General features: G+C 44.0%; 1 protein-coding gene across 2 annotated transcripts in view; it reads right to left on the bottom strand.

Moving 5' to 3' along the window:
- PRSS12 (serine protease 12) overlaps positions 1-20314 on the bottom strand; it is a 641810-nt gene extending 621496 nt beyond the window's left edge. For both annotated transcript variants that reach the window (XM_078675945.1, XM_078675946.1), the window contains exon 1: positions 19795-20314. In XM_078675945.1, the coding sequence (XP_078532071.1) occupies positions 19795-20209 (415 nt within the window). In that variant the 5' untranslated portion in view covers positions 20210-20314. The remainder of the gene's footprint in view (positions 1-19794) is intronic.
- Between the last annotated feature and the right edge of the window lie 877 nt (positions 20315-21191).

The following is a 21191-nucleotide window of genomic DNA, read 5'->3' as shown; positions in this document are numbered from 1 at the left end:
CGATCACCGAGAACCAATTTGATGAAGCTGGAACCATCGTCAATAAAGCAGTAATGTCGGGGACAACTGGAAACTGTGGGATAACTATCTTGTTCACTTCTCTGAGGTCGATCACGAACCTATACACAGGGGGCTGTGAAGGATCGGTACGTTTTAAGACCGGTAAGACTGGACTGTTACAAACATTTCCTGTTGTTTCTTCGATGACGTCTTTATCAATCAGGTCATAAACAATCGTCAATAACGCCTTTTCACATTCGCTAGATATTTTGTATTGGGGAATGCGTGGCAACCTAACGTTGGCTTTCAACGTTATGACATACGGTGCTATCTCCAAACGACCTACATCATTAGAACCGTTTGCCCAGAGTACATCAGGAAGACACGACAATTCAGTCGCAATATTTTCTTTTGACACATACATTGGAGAAACGATTTTCTTACCTAAAGTAAGTTGTACTCCCAATGGTGAACAGTACAAAGTCGCATATAACCTTTTTAGCAAATCCAAGCCTAACAAATTTTCACCGCAACCTGTGGTAAGAATGAGGGGTGCCTCTAATTCGCATGGGCCAATAGAAAGAGATACAGGACTGGAGATCGGGTTTCTAACAGGGGCGCCAGAGAAACCTACTGAAACATTCATTTCGCCAGACAAAGGTGCGCCAGGAAGTTTCGAGTGCATGATAGAACTTTTTGTAGCACCAGTATCCAGCAGAAATGGCTCTGACACTCCTGAGGCGATCACCTCGACATAAGGTCCATTCTGATCTACTGGAACTGAAACAACTCCCTCTCTTTGTCCATGGCTGTCCTAGCAATCGTTACCCTCACATTCATGTTCGGTGTAATAGTCGTCAGCATAGTACTGAGCTGACCTGGTCGACGCATTATTCTGTTGGTCGAAGCTGTTCATCGAATTCTGAGGCGGAAAAGAAGTTGTATTCTGCGTGAAATTTCCACGGCCCCTACCTCTAGGGGCATGTTGAACACCTCTTCCCCTTACACCTGGAGCACCGCTCAAACGTCGCGCAAGAGCCGGACAATTACTTTTAAAGTGACCCTCTTCCTTGCAATACGCACATTGATTCGGGCCATACGCAATACGCTGATGGGAAAACTCGTTTCCTTGCACGTTTCTCGAATACTGCTGTTGTGGTTGATAATTGGGCTGACTAGCCGTACGAGGCGGATAAGCTTGCTGGAGAAGAACTTTAGTTTTTACATCTTTCGTCTTTTTGTCGACTTTATCTAGCTCGTCTTTGCGCCTATTTTCATAGTACTGGGCTGTAGCTCAAATTTGAGCTGACGTAGAGACAGCCCAAGCACTCTCTGAATCTTTCAGTTTATTACACAGTTCAGGGATTAAATTATGTACGAATTTGTCTACAAACAATCTTTGGCCACCCTCGGTAGCCATATCCTGACCACTATGATCGGTGAAAGTTTCCTCAAATCTTGTGAAAAAGTCAGACACATTCTCATCTTTCTTCTGCTTGCACGCAGATAGCTTGTCCCAGTTTACGCGTACTTCAGGCATTATTGTTTTCATGTACGCGATAATTCTACCGGGAAGTTCAGCTATTAACGGCTCAGGTTTAGAACCACCAATTTGTCTAGCATCGATAGCGGCAATGTTCGCCCATGAGTCACCTAGTTCTTGGTCATGGTTCGTATGACGGATTTTGCTCCATAAAGGATGTGGAACAACGTTCCCGAACAGCATGTCTATGTCCGCTAAATTCATTATACATGAGCTTGCAGTTTGCGATAACTCCTTATAATACCCAGTCGGGTTTTTACGAGGATCAGGCAATGTCTGCTTGAGTGCTAAGACATTGGATCTTTTCCAGGGGACATGTACCCATACACGCTGGAAATGAGGCAGAATCGGTGGATTCGCATTCGCATCACCTTCCCTCCAAACCGGAGGAACTTCTCTCATGGGGTACTGTCTCGCTCTTTTCCCGTCTGGTGCATCGTCTTCGTAACATGATCTAGAGACGTTTCCCTTACTCCTATAAGAGAGCAATAACTCTATTGCTTTCTCAACATCTGCACCTACAATCATACCTTCATAGAACTTAAAGCGTGTACGCCATAGTTCGTTCATTGTGTATGTGGGATCATTTGTCTTTACATCTTCGCTTAGATATAAACACATTTCTTCGAATACGTATCTCTGAGTGGGTGCATTCCATTGACGGAAAACTTCCATAACAGACTGAACATCATATCTAACAGTATCCGTAATCCATTGGCGTGCTAATTCATTCAGCACTCGTCTTTCCTCGTAATCAGGCAGTTGACTACGTAACTGTCTATTTTCTGTTTTAGTGGTCGTTCTAGGCGACCCGAAGAAAGGTGAAAGCAGACCAGTGACGGTACCTGTCACTCTTTGTCTAATAGAAGGAGAAGCTTGCGGAGGAGCAAGTGCATCGAAAAAAACAGGCTGAGGCAAAGAAGAAGTAGAGGCAATAGTAGAGGAAGTTGAAGTAGTAGCAGACGTAGTATCATAGACAATAGCTGGAGCTGTAGGCAAAGTTGTAGAAGTAGATGGAGTAGGTGGCAAAGGTGGCGGCCCTTGAGAAGGCTGCGCCGGAGAAGTAGGAACCAGCTGAAGAGTAGCTGGCGTGTGTGCAAGAGCTGTGTTTCGTGCACCGGGGCGTGGTATAGAAAAACGCTTTGGCGTTGTAGTAGCGTCTAACGCATACGGTGGAGGTGAGCTTAATAAGTGGGACATTAATGGATCTTTCTCGGATCTTTCCTCTTGGCCTTGTCCCTTATTTGGTAACATCGGGTAGCATTTATCTACTGCTAGTTTCTTGCTCCTAAGTATTTGTTCACTTTCTTGCTCTTCCTCGTTATCCCTGTATGCAACGGCAGCTTGCACCATTGACATACCTCTTTTATTCCTTTTTGCTAACTTTATTTCTTTCTGTTTGGCTTCTTTGCGCCATAAGCGAAAAGAGTCAAACATCGCCGGCCGGGCTTTTCTCTTAAATAATTTGACCTCCAAGTTATCTAATATTTCTGAGTCGAAACTACCATATTGGGGCCATTTTAAAACACCATCCTTGCGGGTGTATTTTATCCACACTTCATTATATGTGATAGGGCCTACGCCGTGCTTTACGTAGAGCTCATATGTTGGAGTTCCAATCGGAGGAACCGGACAGGAATCCTCTAATCGGGAGTCCTTACTATAACCAAGACAAAACAAGTTTCCAAGTCTGCTAAAACCAGGCATCTTTGCTCACTAGTCTAGCTTCAAACTTCAAAGGATTATCGATTACGATATTTCTCGTGAAAACACAAGTCCTTCGGCTTTGGGGCTTGCAAGTACCAAATCAAGGCGTATCTCAAGGATACCAAAAACTAAGGACAAACTAAGGACTGGGAGACGCTCCACTTATACTTAACTGAAGTATTTGAAGATCGGTGACGTCGCTAGAAGACTCGTCTATTGTTTCGCTCTACCAAGGATCACTGGGTCCAAAACAAGGCGATAGTCAGGGCAGCAGTCCTTCGTAGCCGTCGGGACGCGGGGAACCTCGCAGCAAAGACCTTCGGAACCACGTCGACATACAGGGGTCGCTGAAGTGGCTGGCCGTCCTCCGGAATTTTCACACGAAGCTCCTCACGAACATCTGGCTTGGACCGTCGCCGCTTGATACCGCCCCGAGTTGGGCGCCAACTGAGGTAACGGGTTTTTAGGAACCCGTTTGGTGCCAGGGGATAACACCCGAAGACCTCTGAGTTCTCCCTGTTCCGGACCACAGAAACACGGAGTCTTCTAGTCGCAGTCAGAGATCAAGTTTTATTGATAGCTACCAAGTAACAGGTGTCCTAGAAGCACGACAAACACGGGTCATGTGTTCTCAGGAGACTGTTCGTTTTTACAGAACCAGCCTTCTCCTTATATACAAAAATAATAGCTGCAAGCAAGAATTCTTAAGTTTATGATATGGCTATACACATATTTCTACAATAATACAAAAGAGCGAAGTCATGTAGGCAAGCCCGTATTTTAGACGTCCAATTCGTGATAGATTACTCAGCCAAGCCCGGAACTCCCATCAGATATCGGTGAAGCCCCAATAAAAGAAGGCACCTCCTAGTCATAAAACTGGCCATAAACAGGGAGCGTGGACAGGTGTGTATGTGTGTAGAAAACATGATCTGTAAGGGGTGAATGGTTTATGGTATGTTGTACATTGATGCTATCGTGTTTGGCCACTGGGCGAGGAGCTGCCTAAACAGGTTTGGCTGGAGGCAAGGGAGTCGGTTGGGACAGGTCAGGGGGAAGTCAGGGAAGGTGGACGTGTCCTTTTAGATCAAGCTCGACCTTTAATTGACTTATCATGAGGGCAAGACACAAGATGGATACCGTTTACAAAATGGAGTCTGGGGGTTGGGACGGAAACTACGATTCAGGGGTGTTAGCATGCCTCGATCATGACGCAAAGGCATAGGAATGATGTCCGATTCATTATCGGTTCGTCGACACCAAATTCGTCATGGTACGTTGAGGTTTTCGGGACACGGATATCGGGCCTCAATACCGGGACAACAGTAGGGTCCAGAATTTCAGAACCACAAGTTGTTGTGTACATGTTGCAGCAGCCTATCTTAAATTGTGGCTATCATAATGGTACCAGTGGACATAAGACACCCGCACAATCTTTAGATGAGTCTGGCCGGTCTTAGACTATAGTATGGTATGGTAAGGACTGGTGCTGCAACAGATGACACTCCTGCTTCCACAAAGTGCATACTGGAAAAAATTGCTTAAGCAATCCCCAATATGAAATACCGAACACAGAAATGTTATATAGACGGTGTTTTATTCACAAAACTTTAAAATGTACAGTAGACCATAGAAATATGTGTATCTAGCATTCTTGACGGATGTAGTTTGAATTTTAGGATGACTCAATGAAACAGAGAAGTTTCTGGTTTGTCTGCATATTTTTGGCTTTTGGTGTGAATATGTAGACCTTGAAAGATCATTATATTTAAGATAATGTGTTTACAAATAGGAATACATATTATTTTTGCTATTGATTAAATGTATTGTACATTAGGCTGTATTATAATATATGGGATTTGCACACTTATTTCTGTGGTCTACTGTACATTTTAATGTTTTGTAAATAAACTCAGGAACGTTTGAACCACATGTAATACACTGTCTATACAACATTGATGTGTGCTCCAAACAAGTTCGGTTTTCCACCTTATATTGTATGTTATACAGTTTTACAATAATGACTAACATAGTAACATTGCTTTAGGTCTAAGCTGGGACCTGGCAGCACTATAACAAAAGATTACTTTTTCCATACTGTGCCAATCAGGATAGTTTTCACAGAGTAAACAAGTGCATTTCCCACCCATTACTTTAACTTTTATGTATTTTTCCTTTAAGCTCTGTGTGTTACATTGTGTGTGCATTTGCCTGACGGTGATCGTTCAGCAAAATAGTTGCCGTAAACTGTATACTTTGCTCTTTAAAGCCTCGTCTATAACCCTGCCCACTTGCCCTCGGGATCACAGTTCCAATCCTTTTTATGCACTTAAACTGCTGCTCTTCACCCCTGCCCTCCTCTTTCCATTCATCACAGGCTCTGTACCTCTCGCCCTGTTTCCTCATCACTTAAAGGCTCAACCACTTTTCAACTGCTTCATTCATTCATCATGGGGTACTCACCGTTAGTCTTTTCATCAAATGGCTGTCAGTCAGTCTCTGCTTCATCATAGCCCCTCTTGTCAGTCTGTCTCTCCTGTCCTTCCGGCTCCACCTCACCTCTGGTCCTCCTCTCTGTCCCTTCCCTCATCCTGACCCTGTGCCTCCACCCATGAGTTCCCTCCCACCCCACCATGACCTTCCATTCATCACATTACCTCCTCCCCGTCTCTCCCTGTCACTCCAGCTCTGTCTGCATCCCAGGCGCCATCTCCAGTCTCTTGTCCATCACAGGCTCTGTCCCGCCTCTCATGCTCTCCCTGGCCTTCATTCATCGGTCCCTCCTAGCCCTTTTCACCTGACCCGCCCTTCCATTCATCCCGTTATGTGTACTGTTCGTCTCCTTCTCGAGTTGTTTCTCCCCGAGGCCCTCTACCCCCTCTCTTCTTAATCACTTTGTCTCGCTTTTCCTCACAGGCTCCATCTCACCCAGTCTCCCACAGACTCTCCACCCTCCACGCCTTCTCATCCTACAGCTCCTCATTCAACTCTGACCTTCGCCTCACCATTCCACACAGACTCTACTCAGCGTTGTCGTCATATAAATAGAATACCACTAAAATCTCAACAATTTACTATCCTCTCCTCCTATTCTGGGGGCGGGTTCGATAATTAACCCTAGACCTGAAGCAGGCCCCGCACCTGGGCCCTCTCCGCCGCGAGTCACGCAGACCAGTGCGCGCGAGCTCGGGCAGACGGAGACCGCTTAAATCCCTGGTCCTGCTAATGCACGAGGGAGGGGCGGGGCCTATGATGTCATGACACAGCTGCGCGCGGGAGTGATTAGCGCTGAGTGCACCGGAGCGCGCGGGTGACATATGCGACTCGGAAAGAGAGTGAGGTAACGCCGAATGCTTCTTCAAAAGAGACTCGCTTTTCTGGACAGGTAATTACTCAACATGTGTAATTTGTAATGGGTTCACCTTGCAGCACGTCATTATTTTCCTTAAGCTTGAACAGGGATAGAGCTACCACTCCTTGCTTGTCCTCTGCAGTTGTGTAGCTGCAGGTGAAGCACCAGGATCCAGTGCCCCGAGGGGCCTACTGATAATTGCGGTATTTACTACCCGAACAGCAGTCAAGGGGGCCATTTTCCTTGCTTGCACCAGGGCCTATTGCATCATTGCTAATCTCTGTGTTACCCCTGATAAACCCCCAGTTCTCTTGGGTAAACAGCATAAAGATAGGGAGGCAAATGTGTCTGAGGAGCCCACCGCCTGTACCACCAAATGCCCGGCTACCAGGATTGGATTGGGAATGAAAATCGGCCCGGGCACACACACAAAAAAATCGGCCCACGTTTGCATAAACACTCATATCACTGCGTTGGTTTAATCTTATAAAAAAACTTTAGGAGGGGGGGGGACGGTAAAAATAATGCATGCGTTAGTTTACACTGGTGAAACAAGTGAGGCCACTTCTACTCAAGCCCCCTGCCCCCGCTCAGCATGTGCACACATTAATGGGCCGGCCCGAGAGACAAAGGGAGTGACACCTCTGCCTGGTGCTAAACGAAGGTAACGAGCGCCCATCTGCCTCTAGAAAGGCCACTCGGACACCCACTGGTCCGCTGGCTGTATCAGAAGAACAGAGACAGCGCTCAAATAGCCCCCCAGACTGCTCCAAAAAAACAGCCCACAGCAGCCCTCGGACACCGGCCCCTCGGGCATTGCCCGAATGCCCGCGTTACCAATCCGACGCTGCCGGCTACCCAATACCAACGCTGCCTAGTCTTAAATCCACATAATGCCTGTTTCTTGCACCACCCTCCACTTTGTGTCTATTTATCTCACCCTCTAATGTTCTTTTTCACCCTGCTTTCTCCCTTGACGCTGATTTCATATCTTTCCCTTCCTCCTGTTTTCCTGCAGTTCTACCAGTCTCTCTAATGTTCTGGGTCAAAGTCTGATGATGAAAAATAAGTCGCCATCTCCACCTTCAACCACTGGCATAAATTAAGGACTGGTCAGGATGGAGGGCCAGGCTTCTAAGACCTCTTTTTACATTCTGTGATTAGTACCTCTTCCCCTTCCCATTCCCCTCAGCAGCTTATATTAGGCTTTTACAGGGTTAAAAGTCAGGTGAGAGGTCAGTCCTTTTGATGCTGCTAGAGGGTGGGTGGACACTTAACCTTATGTCTTTACAGACACATTGTTACCTGTACTCTCTCTTTATATTATGACAACCTGATTGCACTCTTGAGGGTGTGATCTTGGTTTACTTCCATTAGACTGCCACAACTGACAGCAGTGAGTTCTAAGTGAAAAGCCCAGGTCTGGAACACAGGAAACACTGTGTCTGTGACATATGAACTTTAATGCCCTTGTCTGGGGTAGGTGGTGTCGGAGAGGTCTAAGGGTGTGTGATATTACTTCCACTACCTCATTCAATTTGTTAAATCAGTGTCCACGTTTTGTCCAAGGATTCATGCCTGCTTTGTAAAGGTAGGCGAGCCAATAAAGTATCAGGGAAAGCAGAGTCAAGCAAAGAGTCTGGCTTGGCTCTAGAGCCCATGGACGAGCCGATCCCTGAAAAGATTTGGAAAGCAACAAGCATCACATAAGATAGAGGTCTTCATGATTTAGGAAAGTAAATTTCTATAACAGGCAAAGCTATTCTCTTTAGTACATCAGATTATTTATTAGCATTTATTAAAATTTGGTGTTTTAAAAGTAAAACATTAACTAAGAAACATTCCTGCCAATGCCCTGAAGCTAATGCTATTACTGAACAAAGGCAAGCTAGTTGTTATGTATAACTTATGTTGCCTAGATTCTTATTATAGATGGAGCTCTAGTATAGGCTATTAAATTAAACATAAAACAGAAGTTTTTGTACAGAGCAATCCTGAACTTGCCTATTTGAAATTGCCCTCATATATGATAATGAAGAAACAAGAGGCTGCGTAAAATAAAATATTTGCTTTGGATCACATAATTTGGTAAAGAAGAGAAGCTGGGATTGATCCCAAATTTTTCTGTTTCACCCTGTGCAATTCAGCCACTAGATGTGTATGACTTTCTGAAATCAAAGGTTAATACTGTGTCATTAATTCTTAGAGGATGAGAATACAGCGTGGGTGACATGCAGAATCCACATTTTATTTTGGCCAGTTTTACATAGAGCGAACCTTGCACAAGGACATGATAGCACTTTATAACAGACACAGAGTACAATTCACTATTTGTTTTCAGAACAGCAAGATTTACTGGCATTTACAGGATGCCAAACCGATGCTGGGAATCAACCCAGTTCCTGATGACACAGGTCGGCAGCTGTAGCCACTAGGTCACATCGCCCCATGTGAAAGTTCAGCCTGGTATGGGCTCGAGATTCCATGAGGACCACGAGTTGAGCCAGGCATTTGACTCGAACTTAGCTCTTGCTTTAAGTGGCTTATCATCCTCTTCTGTTTAGGGTTGGCCTCCATGGATAAACAAACATCAAGTCTTTGAGGTTATTATTTATACAAATGTAGGATTGAGTCAGTATTTTGGGGTGAACAAGGTCCATAAAGAGGAAAAAAAGTGGAAATCGTCACATTAAACTTGCAACTCTGTTTATTCCTTTAAATAACATTTCGTAGAACCAGCTAAGTTTAGGGTCTCTGCTTCCTGCTGCAAGGCCAGACACCTCTCATATGAGTCATCTTTTACACAAAATTGCGTTTCTCTGTCAAATGAATGCAGTAACTTCAGGGAGCTTTTTCATGTTGTGAGCTCTCCCAAAAATCCTCCCGTACATTCTGTTTGACTTACAGAAGACTGTAATGATGTCCCTCATCGCACCCAAAATGGATTACTGTAATGCTCTTTACCTTGACACCCCTCCAAATGCCCGTTAAAAAATTGCAGTCTCAATAGACCGCTGTAGCAAGAACACTTCTGAAAATTTCCAAGTTTAAACCAGTTTCTCATCTATTGCATGTTCTTCACTAGTTGCCAGTGGAGAAGAGGATCTCTTATAAGGCGCTGTGCCTTATGCACAAAGGTCTTCACAAGACAGGCCTGTCTTATTTCCAAGACCAGTTCTCACGGTACACGCCTAGCAGAAATCTTAGATCTAGTTCTGTGTTTATGGTTGTGGTCCTAAGAACTAAAAGAGTAAATTGGGGTTGCCGAACGCTGGCCTATCAGGGGGGAAAGTTATGGAACTCCCTTCCCCCTGCTCACCGTTTACAACCGACACTGCAGGTATTCAGAAAGCAGCTAAAGACCTGGCTGTCTCCATTTTAATTAGCTGAATCACCCAAGTCCACCCCCCCCAGCCTGCTGCACCTTTTTCAGCCTTGATCTGCTTAGCACTAAGACACAAAATTATTTCATTCATTCAGTTGCTGAAAAGAGGTAAAACTAGCCTCAAAGCAGAGCCTGGTCTGCAGTAATAGGGCAGCACTTGTAAAGAAAGTGGTGTTCTTTGACATGTTTTATAGCTAAATTTTAGCCATGCTCTTGAGGATGAGGAAAAGAGTTCTTCTGATCGGCATCATTTGTACCGGGGCTCCATTGCTTTTTCATTGCCATCTTGTGTCAAACACTTCCACACGACCCACCTGGTCATTTCTGCTGATGCCTGAGGAAATTCTAACTGACACGACAAAAACCATCTTGCAGCCTGCATTTCTGCCCAGGAACTGTCGCACACCCAACCCCCCTGTTCTTTGCAGTTCAACTGAAAGCCACAAGACACTCACACCCTGAGTAAATGGTTTATTTTCCATCTCCTGCTCCCAGCCTGGTAAACATCCTTGACACCGTGATCAGGTTATCTGGACAATGGTCTGACTGCTGGCCCTTGATCAGGGTGACTAAACAATGACTTGAAAGACCAGGCTTTGATCAGGGCAATTGAACAATGACCTGAAAGACTGAGCCTTGATCAAAGCCGAGTGAACAATGATTTGTGTACCAAGCCTTGACCAGGTCACCATCTACAAACATCTTCTGGATCTGGTTATCAACTGCAAACACTGCCCTGAATAAACAATGAACTAACAGCCAAGAGAATGGGATGAAAAAGTATAAAAGGCTTGTAAGCTGCAGAGTGAAGCAGCAGCCTCCTCTGTCTTGTCTTCGACTAGCTTGGGACTCTGTTCCATAGCCCGGGCTATTGAATAAATCTGGGTTCCTCCTGCAGACGAAGGGTCCTGTGTCTCCTTTTACTAAGTATGGAAGGTATGGAAGACTTGGGCGGTTCCCCCACCGCTGAGACCCAGTAAGTGGGTTTAACCGCTTCTTCAAAGAGGAGAGGATGAGAGATTCCTCGGAAAGTCGAAGAGCAGCTGACCCATGCCACTGCCTCTTCATAAGGATAAGGAGACACGAAACATGTGCTAGAGGGGTGTGGCTCTCTGGTGACCCTCATTTGAGGACATGATCATCATTAGACCCATATGTTTAGTAAAGAGATTACCAGTTTCCTACTTTTCAAAGTCCAAGCTAGATCACCATTTCAACACCACTGTGCCTTCACTGGGGCTTCATTGTCACTCTTCTTTGCTGACTCCTAATTGGCTAGCGCATGCCAAGCATCACTTCCTTTCCTTTCTGTGGAACATGGACCAAATACAGACTGATTCAACTTAATTAATGCCTGTCTGCTGATTGTGCTACAATTGATTCTATTTCTTTTTCCCACCTTCCACTCCCCTTTATGAATGACACTCCTTACTCCTCCCATCCATCCCCTTTCCCTGTTGCTGGTCCCCGTATGGTTATCCCTCCTTCCTTCCTTGCAACTCCCTAATTTTGCTTTCTCCATACCCCCTCTTTCCACTGTCTGTTATTGCTGCTCCATCACCCTCCCCAGCACCGGCCTTGTGTTGCTTCCCCCAACCCATTGTTGCTGCTCCCACCATTATCCCCCACAGCTTCCTCATGTTGGTTCCTCCTCTCACTGTCCGTTGTTGCTGCTCCCTCACCTGCGCCTCACTACCATTGATACCACTAGTCCCTGGGTTCATCTTTACAGAAATATGTAGAATGTCAAATCAAAAGCATTAACTGACAATAAACGTACAAGCCATACAGTTTTGATGTGAAGAAATAATTAATTGTAATAAGTTTAAAATGTAGTATTTAGCACACAGCACATCAGTTATTTTAAGAAACAAATTAGAAACAAATCTAGAGAGAGTAAAAACTGGGACTCAGATTAACTTAAAAGCAGGTTAATCAGAGTGCACATATTCTACCCATTACATATTAAACATTATAATTAAAATGTAAAGATAAACATAGAAAATCCAATTAGACAAAAGTATCTATGTGACATTTGTCTATCAAAGCTAAAGACAACATTGCTATTATGGCCTCTCTAACAAAACAAGATGGCAGCAATTTCAATGTATATCTCATTGTGTACAAATAATTTTCTCAAATATTTTTATCAGTCCCACAAGATCACAGCTTGCACACAATAAGTGCTATAATGCTAAAATCAGGTTTTTAATTGGGGTTTCTTTCGGAAACATGAAGAAAAGACATCATGTCCACATCACATTTGCAACTTCATAAAATCATTATAGCACACTAACAACGGAAACTTAAACAATAAACGCCAAGTTTTGTTCTTAATGAAGTCCAAGTTCAGTGCCTTCCTTACATCAACCTCACTTTGGACCTCATTACGATGGCGGTCGGACCGTCCCGACATGGAGTCGGCGGCCCCAACAGACCAATTATGATACGGCCGCCTTTTGCGGCTTAAAAGCAGCAACCCAAGAAAAGGGCTTGTGCTGCTGCACAAGCCGCAATGAGCATTTTTTGAACATCCATGCACTGTGTAGCAGGTGCCATGTGATGCCTGGCACACAATGCATGGATGTTTGTGCCTTTTAGAGGAGGTCCACAGCGGGTGGGGGCTCTGCTAGGGCTCCCCAAAGTCCCTTTGCAACTGCCTTTCCATGGCTGTTTGACCACCCTGGAAATTCTGTTGGAAAGAGACATCTTAATTCCTACGGCGCTGCCTGCGCAGGCACCGCCTTCATTGTAGGAATTTATGATCCGACCGATGTCCCGGCGGGCTCCATGAGCCTGTTGGAAGCGTTGGTTGGTCCCTCCGACCGACCGCATCATAATGCGGCAGTCAGCCCGCTATGCTGAATGTCGGTGAGGTGGCGGTCCCACCGGCATCATAATCAGGCCCATTGTACGATGAAGCCCTACCTACGTTTTCAGGCACACTACTTTTCCTGTCTACTGAAATTATTGATCTTTATTAACAGTGAAGCATTGTTCTGACATATAATGTAAAGTATGTAACTATGCATTTATCTACTTTAGCAAGGTTATTGACTGAAAACACCTTTTTATCTGTAGCAAGCCCCTCTTTTTGGATGTATCGCACCCCTGCGAGTCTGGATGTTTTTACTTTTAATCAAAAACATGAGCCATTCTCCAAATTTTTATCCCATGGGAAAACGTCTATTTATATATAAGCTCGTGTTCTTTTTGAGATGTACTGGGCAACCCTATATTTATATAGGGGCGATGAGTGAAGATGCTGAGAATGTCCTCCTGTTTATGACTCTGAATAACTGTGAGGGTCATATTTGACGACTAGAACCTCCCCTTTTATGCAAGGATTACTGAAGGTTATTAAGTGGTTATCCATAGGGATGTTCGGTGAGGTGAGATGTTCTGCATACATCGTCGATTCGATAGCATCACGTTGCATAACTGATGGAATTAGGACACAAACGATGTTTGAGACGGAGGTGGATAAACGTTGGTACAGATGTGACAAGAAGGTACACTTTGAGAGGACAGCTGCACATTAGAGACTGGTGGGAGGCACTGTAGTTGAGAGGTATTTGAGAAAGAGATCCAAATATTGTAGGATTCAATAGATCTGAGTATCAGGAGACAGTGGGGAAGGAGAGGTAAATATCCAAGAACATATGAGACTCATTAGAGAAAAAAGAAACATATTTTGCCGAGAAGATAAAATGTACATTGATGGAAAGTGAAAACAAAATCAAAACACTGAAAAGATAAACTATTAATCGGGGAGATGTTAAATACCTTGGAGAAAGGTGAAGAAACATTGGGGGGACACTGGTGAGAGGAAAGAAACACCGAGGGAGTCAGTGGGAGGTTTTGCATGAACGAAGTTTGGGGGAGTAAGAGAGGCTCGTTAGGGGTTATGAGAGACACATTAGGCAGATGTTGGAGACACACTGGGGAGTCAAGAGTAGACACACTGGAAGGTATAATGCATAGAATGATAAATTGGGGCCACTTGGTGGCATAGTTTCTGCTGGCGGAGATCCCCCTGCGTTTTGGTTAGGGTTAAAGTGCAAGGTAACTTTTTGTTTTTAAAAATGTATACAAATTTATGATGCCCTAAGTCGACAATAAAAAACTTTAAAAAAAGAAAAATGGATACAAAATGTTTTTCCACTCATACACTCCCCCATCACAACCCCCTTAAAACATGTCGTTGGTAAAGGCCCTTTCACAATAAATACAGACACTTACCATTAACCTTTTGATTAAAACGTTCAAATTTGATGTGAAAAACGTTTGGGAATGTCTGAATAGCCTAAAAATAACGCTATTTGGAAATTCCTGAATCATACTTTTTTGCATTCGTTATTGTAGGTTACATGCGAATCTGGGCCTTAGTTTGTAAGCCTTCTGCGCCATCCCTTGTGCTCACAATGCTGCTGGTCGCCTCTGGTACAGATCAGGTGATAGTGAGTTCATGCTGCGGGGGTGGAACACGTCTGGTTCTGCTGAGACTTGCTTCCCAGCACCTGTCTCATAGCTCAAAGTGTAGATGCCGGCAGCGGAAGTGCAGAAGCAGGGTGTTTACGCCAGCTAGAGCAATGTTGAAGGAGCGTTGAAACTGAGTGTCTAAATAAGGATCACCATATGACTCCATGTCACCAAGGACACAGCACACCGTTCTTGGGATTTCGTTTAACATCCTAATGCATTCTGGGAGTTGTAGTCTCGATTCATATCAGTAGACCCAACTGAACTACGACACTTGAAAACAATGAGATGCAAAGGAACGCTTCGGTGCTGGAGCTTCGGGTCCTTGTGTCGTGAAGTACTCTGCTGATCTCAAGACAATCTTTTTTAAGAGAACACTTGATTTAGCTTCTAGACACTATAATAAATAGGTTGTGTATGATTGCACTGAAAGCACTCAGCAAATGTTAATGTGATCGCTCAGTTTTGGTGGGTGGGGGGCAACCATAAGAGTCATAATGACTGCACCCCCTAATAAGGCGAGGGGTTGACTCTCTGTCACTGGGACGATCATGTTTCGACTTCTAAGTTTATGTTTTACAGAGTATTGTATTCTAGTACTTTAGTGAAATTGGATTGATTATAATGACACCAGATTACAACTCCCAGAATGCATTAGGTTGGTTTGTGGCTGCTTAGGTGTGGAAATATGATGTTCCTTGTAACATACAGTCTGCTATAACCATAGATACCACAGAAAGCATGCTGAAATACATTCATTTTCTATGCTATATTAGTCAATGCAAACATTTTAGTTTGCACTATTTATAGAGCTTGGTTTCAATTTTGATATTTGTGTGCTCTATTTAAATGTACAGCAAGTAAGATGCATGGCATGGCAATGAGAAATGTGAAACTACAAATCCCAGAATGTAAAGCTTTGTTAAGTAAAACAGTAAGACAACCTTGAGGTATCACAGGTGGCACAGGACAGCATAGCAGCAATATGTCTTCTGTGCGTCGCAGTGTTTCTCCATAAGTGGAGTTATTATATATATATCTCCAAAGCACCGGAGTATAGGTAATAAAAAAATTGGGTTATTTAATTTATATCAGGTCCATTAGTCCATATCATCCATTGAAGCGAACAAGACTAGACCTATCAAAATTCTTTGGTTTCTTAAAGAAAAACTATGACTAGAAACTGATGAAACAGAGGCATCTGGTAACTGTACAAGTGTACTCCGCCTCTAGCATGGGCCTGTACTGTTGTCACTCAATATCTTAGAAAAGCGGTTCTTAACGTTTTGACTTATGTGAAACCCTAAAGAGTCACTACTGGAAGGCGGTCACCCTAGCCTTAGCAAGTTCTATGATTTGAACCACAAAACAATACACAACAATTCATACACATCAAACAAATTCACAAATTATTTAATATTTTATTTAATTTGCAACAAAAAAATATTAAAATTAAAAGTTTTATGGAAATGTTAGATATTTTCAAAACTTGCTCTTATTTCTAAAAGACAAAGTGCTATGTTCGACTCTACCATATCACTTTTTCCTTTTTTGCTCCTAATGCCTGCTCTCTTTTTGTTGGTATATATCAATGCTTTAATTGAAGCACCAATAGTCCATACTAGATTCTGGTTGCTGTACTTGGGCGGCTCCTACAAATCAAGATGTGTTCATATTAATTTTCTAAATAGTCGTAGATCCCTGTAGTTGACGTTGCTGACTCCAAGGTGTGCACCGACACAAAGTTAAGAAGCACTTCCTTATACATTAATGATGTTGCTTATGATTGAGCCGGAGCGCAAAATTCACTCTCTTTCACTTTTTCATTTAAATACTTAAATCCTCAATGTTCTTTATTCGACTGGGTGGTTTCGGTTCTCCTTTTACTTGTGCAGACACATGTAGTTGCTCTGTTAGAGGGGATACTCCAGTCCAGAATCGAGACAACTTTTACGCTGCTTCGACTATAAAGAAAGAAGCAGGCAGAAATGTGCCTAATTTTTCATATGCAAAGTAGGGTTAAAAGTAGAGGCAAAACATGTTCCAAATTTGGCAGCATGTCACAGTGGTTTGAAGTAATGTGGAACTCTTGCTTTTACCTATAGCAAGATCTAAATTGAAAGACTTGTTGAAAACGAATTGATGCTCTAACATACTTTGAATGATGTGGCACAGTTCCACAATCAAAACTTCCTGTTGGACTCCCGTGAATGGAGTTGTATCCTTCTCATTGGTAAACACAATCTAACATGCGCCATATTACTCTAGCATGCGATCGGATATTTTTAATGATATGATCATAGTCTTTCCCCCTCCCAGAGATCATGCAGATCAACTGATATTGGTGCTGAACAAAATGGCCAAAAGCTGATTCTGATCACAGTAGACGTGGCTGATAGACTGAGTGCCTCAAAGAAGGTGAAATCAATGAGGAAATAACAAAAGAAGTGCTCGGAAACTATCTTAGAATAGGATGATGTCCATATAGCTTTGTATTTAAAGGGTGGGGGTTAAGAATGGCCTGCACTGTCTCCCAAGGCTGCCTCAATGTATAGTAGAGTAGTTGCAGTGCTAAATGGCCGTGGACTGGAGTTTGTGATTAACCTGGGTTAGTAATGGAGCTTCAAACACTATGTCATCACTCCAAAATGTCTATAATTTATTTCGTTGTTGACAGGGCATTTGAAAACAGCTCATGTACCAGTCTTTACCCTATATACCTGAACACTATGTAGAATGAGCAAATGAATGAATGAAGCCATCTCCACAGTGTACACAGCAAACTAAATCAACTCTCTTTAGCATGCGAAAGGAAACAATTGTGGCAGTGTTTTTCAAATATAAAATCTCTTAGCATTTAGTCATGTATGCTTGGAGCATACGGTTAATAGTTTCAAGTCTGTAGGCCTGGCTAACTTAAGATTCCTATATGATCCCCGCCATCAAGGGCAAAATTCCCCAGTGCAGGGCATTTGTTTTACAGATCATTGTTTTCAGTCGAGTTGATTCAACGGCATCAATTTATGTGAACCAGGACCACAAATCCCAGATTGCATTAAGTAGTTAAGCAATAAAAGCCGCACTGGAGGACCACCTCGTGGGTGGCATGAAGTCATCTGGTACCTTTTGACTACCAACAAAGATCACTTTTTCAATTCGACTGACACAGCGACAAACATCATTTTAGGCTTTTAGGGAGAACGTTTTGCTAATATTGACTACCAAACTATTCAGCTAAATAACATTGTCAAACCATGCACTTTAAATAATTTACTATGTGGTCACACGTGTCCTCGCTGAACCGGAGATGTATGGATCGATTTAATCAATGGTAATAGACGATGTAGGATGCGCTCTTGTCGGTAGGTGTTAATCTGCCACTGTAAGGAATGGAGCAAACATTTCATATTGGTGGCTCTTACGTAGTGCAAAACGGGAATTTCCGAATTGGTTATTTCACAATAAAAAGTGTTTTTTATCTCTTTGGTCTGTGTTGCTCCGTGAAAGCAAAAAAGAGTATCTACGCTTGGGACCGAATAAATAACAATTGCCCGCTGTGTGAAGTGGTTGCAGGTGCTGCAGAAACAATGGGCAGATAAGGACAGCCCCGCACTTCCATTCATCCGCGGCGTAAAATGTAAATTTACGGCTCTGCCCTGCACCAGGAGATCTCTTTCACTCCTACTTAGCTGTGTGTCAGCCCAATAATGGTATAATCTTCGCAAGATGTTTAAAAAATGTTTTAAAACATTGTACTTTGTGTTGACACAGAGCTGTGCTGCTCAGAGAGAACTGACTTCATAGCAGAAAGGGAACAACTTGAGAAGAGTGTCTGCGCATGGCAAATAGTATTTGAACTACCTAGCAAGTCAATTTAGACAGGTTCATTTAGGAATAAGTACAGAATGTTGAGTGATTGAGCGCGAAAGACAAACACATTTTTTACATTAAAAAGGTATATATTTCTTTATGATGCTTTTGTTCTTTATGAACCGATTAGGGTTGCCACCCAGTTCCAATTCGTCAAAACACAAGGTTTCTTTTCCTGATCTTTTCTCTTAAAAGTCATTGGCAGGTATGTCAGTTTTACTGATTATATAGAAGCACCTCAAGCCCACAAACCCCAGAACACACTGGGTTGGCAATTTAAATCCCAGGGCTAAAAATATTATTCCCCTACATGGTGGTAGGCTGCTGCCCTGAGTTCTTTACCTCAGTACAAGAGTCTAATTTACAATTTTAACTCCAGTCCTAGAATATTGTGTAAAAATATTAGTCCCCAAATAGTGAAATCAGTGTTTAAATGTTGTGAACTAAAATCTCATGGTAATCTTGGGCAGTCGAACCCTGAGCGGTAGCTGAAGGCTAAAAAGTAGTAGTTCCAGCTGCTTGAACCATAGGCCTGGCCAGGGAGGATGCAGGCTGGGCAGCAATGGATTTGAAGGGATCGTCAGCTGCTGCGTCGCATATCTGCCTCTAATGGTTTGTGATCACCTTCAAGTGAACCAGTTTTGACACACAACATGGGATTAGTGTCACTGAGTGATTGCTACCTGATAGTGCACACATGTGCACTCTGCAAGAGGGAAAACAGTACTCTAGCAACATACCCTCCAACAGGCATGGACAGGTTCTGCTGCCCCAAACTATACCCTTTCCAGTATGCTGCTCACAGCTAATTTACAGTGTTAATCCTGAATTTGCGAAACTCGAACATCGACACTGGGGTTGGTGTGTAGAGTGATTTGTTGTGAAATGTAAGTGCTGCATATCACTCGCACCAGTTCACCAGGGATCTTGTAGTGGCTATCACTCATACACAATAAGTGTTAATGATGGTCTTATTTTAATTCGGTAGTGCCTGGTCTCCAATTGAATAATTTGACATTAGGGCTCAGTAACCGTGTCCAAGATATGGCATCATCTTTATGACATTAAACTTCAGATCAACTAGGCTTCTTAAATCAATCCAGATACCAGAGTTGTGCACTTCACATATTGTGTCAGTTAGAGACACGCTTGCAGCCTAAAGTCTACATGAGAATGCAATTAGTTTAACAGAACTATATCCATCTTCACCAACATCATCTTCAGATAGCTCAGGTAATTTTCCACAAACATTCGAGGAGGGTAGTAGGCACTGGGTTGGCACATCTAGATATAATAGGCACCCATAACCTAAGTGTTATATGAAGCGTATGTGGGCCATACTTCATGGCATCGCTCGTCTATCACCACACATTGCATCTAGGCAAGTACTCCCACTGGAAGCGTCCAAGGTACCTGGACTCTTGCCCATCATGCATCATGCCTTGTGGTACTCACCCTGTTTGCAGTCACAGTAGCCCCAGTCCACCCTGCCTCGGTTATTCCTGTAGAAGCACCATGGCTTGCTTCTCCCATCAGGGTTCCGGCAGAAGTTATGGTCGCCAAGACCCTTGCCCGGGGTCCTCTCCAAGAAAGTTGGCACATCCAACCAGTTCAGGCACTGCGCCCCAAAGTCAGTCACGTTGACAAAGTCACCCACAGAGTTGCCCTGGCCCTTGCCTTTTGTGCAACCGGTGTATGGGGTGGATGGTGGCAGAGGACGGTGAGGATGGGGATGCAGGGGCTGGTGGCGTGAGGGGAGGCGCTGGTTAGAGGGTCGCTGGTGGGCAGGGGCACCAGCTGCTTTGTCAAAGCAGCCCCCTCCAGGGATGGCCCCCAGCACCAGAGCCACGATGAAGCTGGGAATTGTCATGCTGCCAGTGCCCTGGGTCCGCTTCCATGTCCCACTCCGGTCTCGTCCCCGGGTGTAGTGTGGGGGTAGGCGGGGCTGCACTTCCCACTGTCCTCGTGCAGCCTATTCCATATTCATGCGGGAGGGACTCCCTCTGCACGCGCAGGGCTCAGCGAGGCTGACGAGGAGATACCAACCCACCCGCGGGGAAGGTGGGGCTGGGGGAGGGCGCAGGAGGGGCGGGTGGAGGAGCAGTCAGTAAGCTGGCAAGGTGTGCGTCTGCACCGCTAGAGGGTAACAGCTGTGTAGGAGGTGGCTGGAGGGCACGTAGAAGTCACGGCAGACCATTTCAGTACGATTTTTAAAAGTACCGCGACCCTATAAAAAGTAATACTTAGTTCCTCCTCTTCTTTTCCCACTTATCGATATTTTGCAATGTTGGGGCTGATTGCTTTTCATCCATTCTTTCCCAGTTAGTAGCTGCCACAATGCAGGTCGCTTAGAAATACATTGAGAATAACCAGTTAATGTGTTACATGCACAGGGCGAGAGAGAGAAGGGCGAGGAGAGGGGAAAGAGAGGGACAAGCAAGCGTGCCATGATGTATGACCTCTTCTGTCAGTCTTGGCTTTTTACATAACAATGTTTGGCGTTTCTGTGCTTGCTCGTTCGTCGCCCCCATTGATACAGCTTTGGGCGCTTATCAATAATAACGCCCGGATGAAAAGCTTCACAAGAAGAGTGCCACCACTTCACACTTACAGATTTAAAACTTGATGAATCCACAGACTGGGAGACGTGGGTCTTTTCGAACAGACTTGGTGAACGGTTAAAGAAATAAACCCGTAACTACGCCCCATGTTTCTCCTATTAACATATATTTCTAAAGAGCTCTTTGAGCTGATTCGCGTGCTCCGAGGCGCGTGGGAGGTTTCCAGGTACACAGCATTGTTTAGGAAGTTTGTCCACTCAGTCTCACTTTACATTCCAAGAACTCAGCGCA

The sequence above is a fragment of the Lissotriton helveticus genome, chromosome 2_1 (assembly GCF_964261635.1).
Source record: "Lissotriton helveticus chromosome 2_1, aLisHel1.1, whole genome shotgun sequence".
Classification (NCBI taxonomy): Eukaryota; Metazoa; Chordata; class Amphibia; order Caudata; family Salamandridae; genus Lissotriton; species Lissotriton helveticus.
Note: the sequence above shows the minus strand (reverse complement) of the source record. Positions and strands in the feature narration are given on the sequence as shown.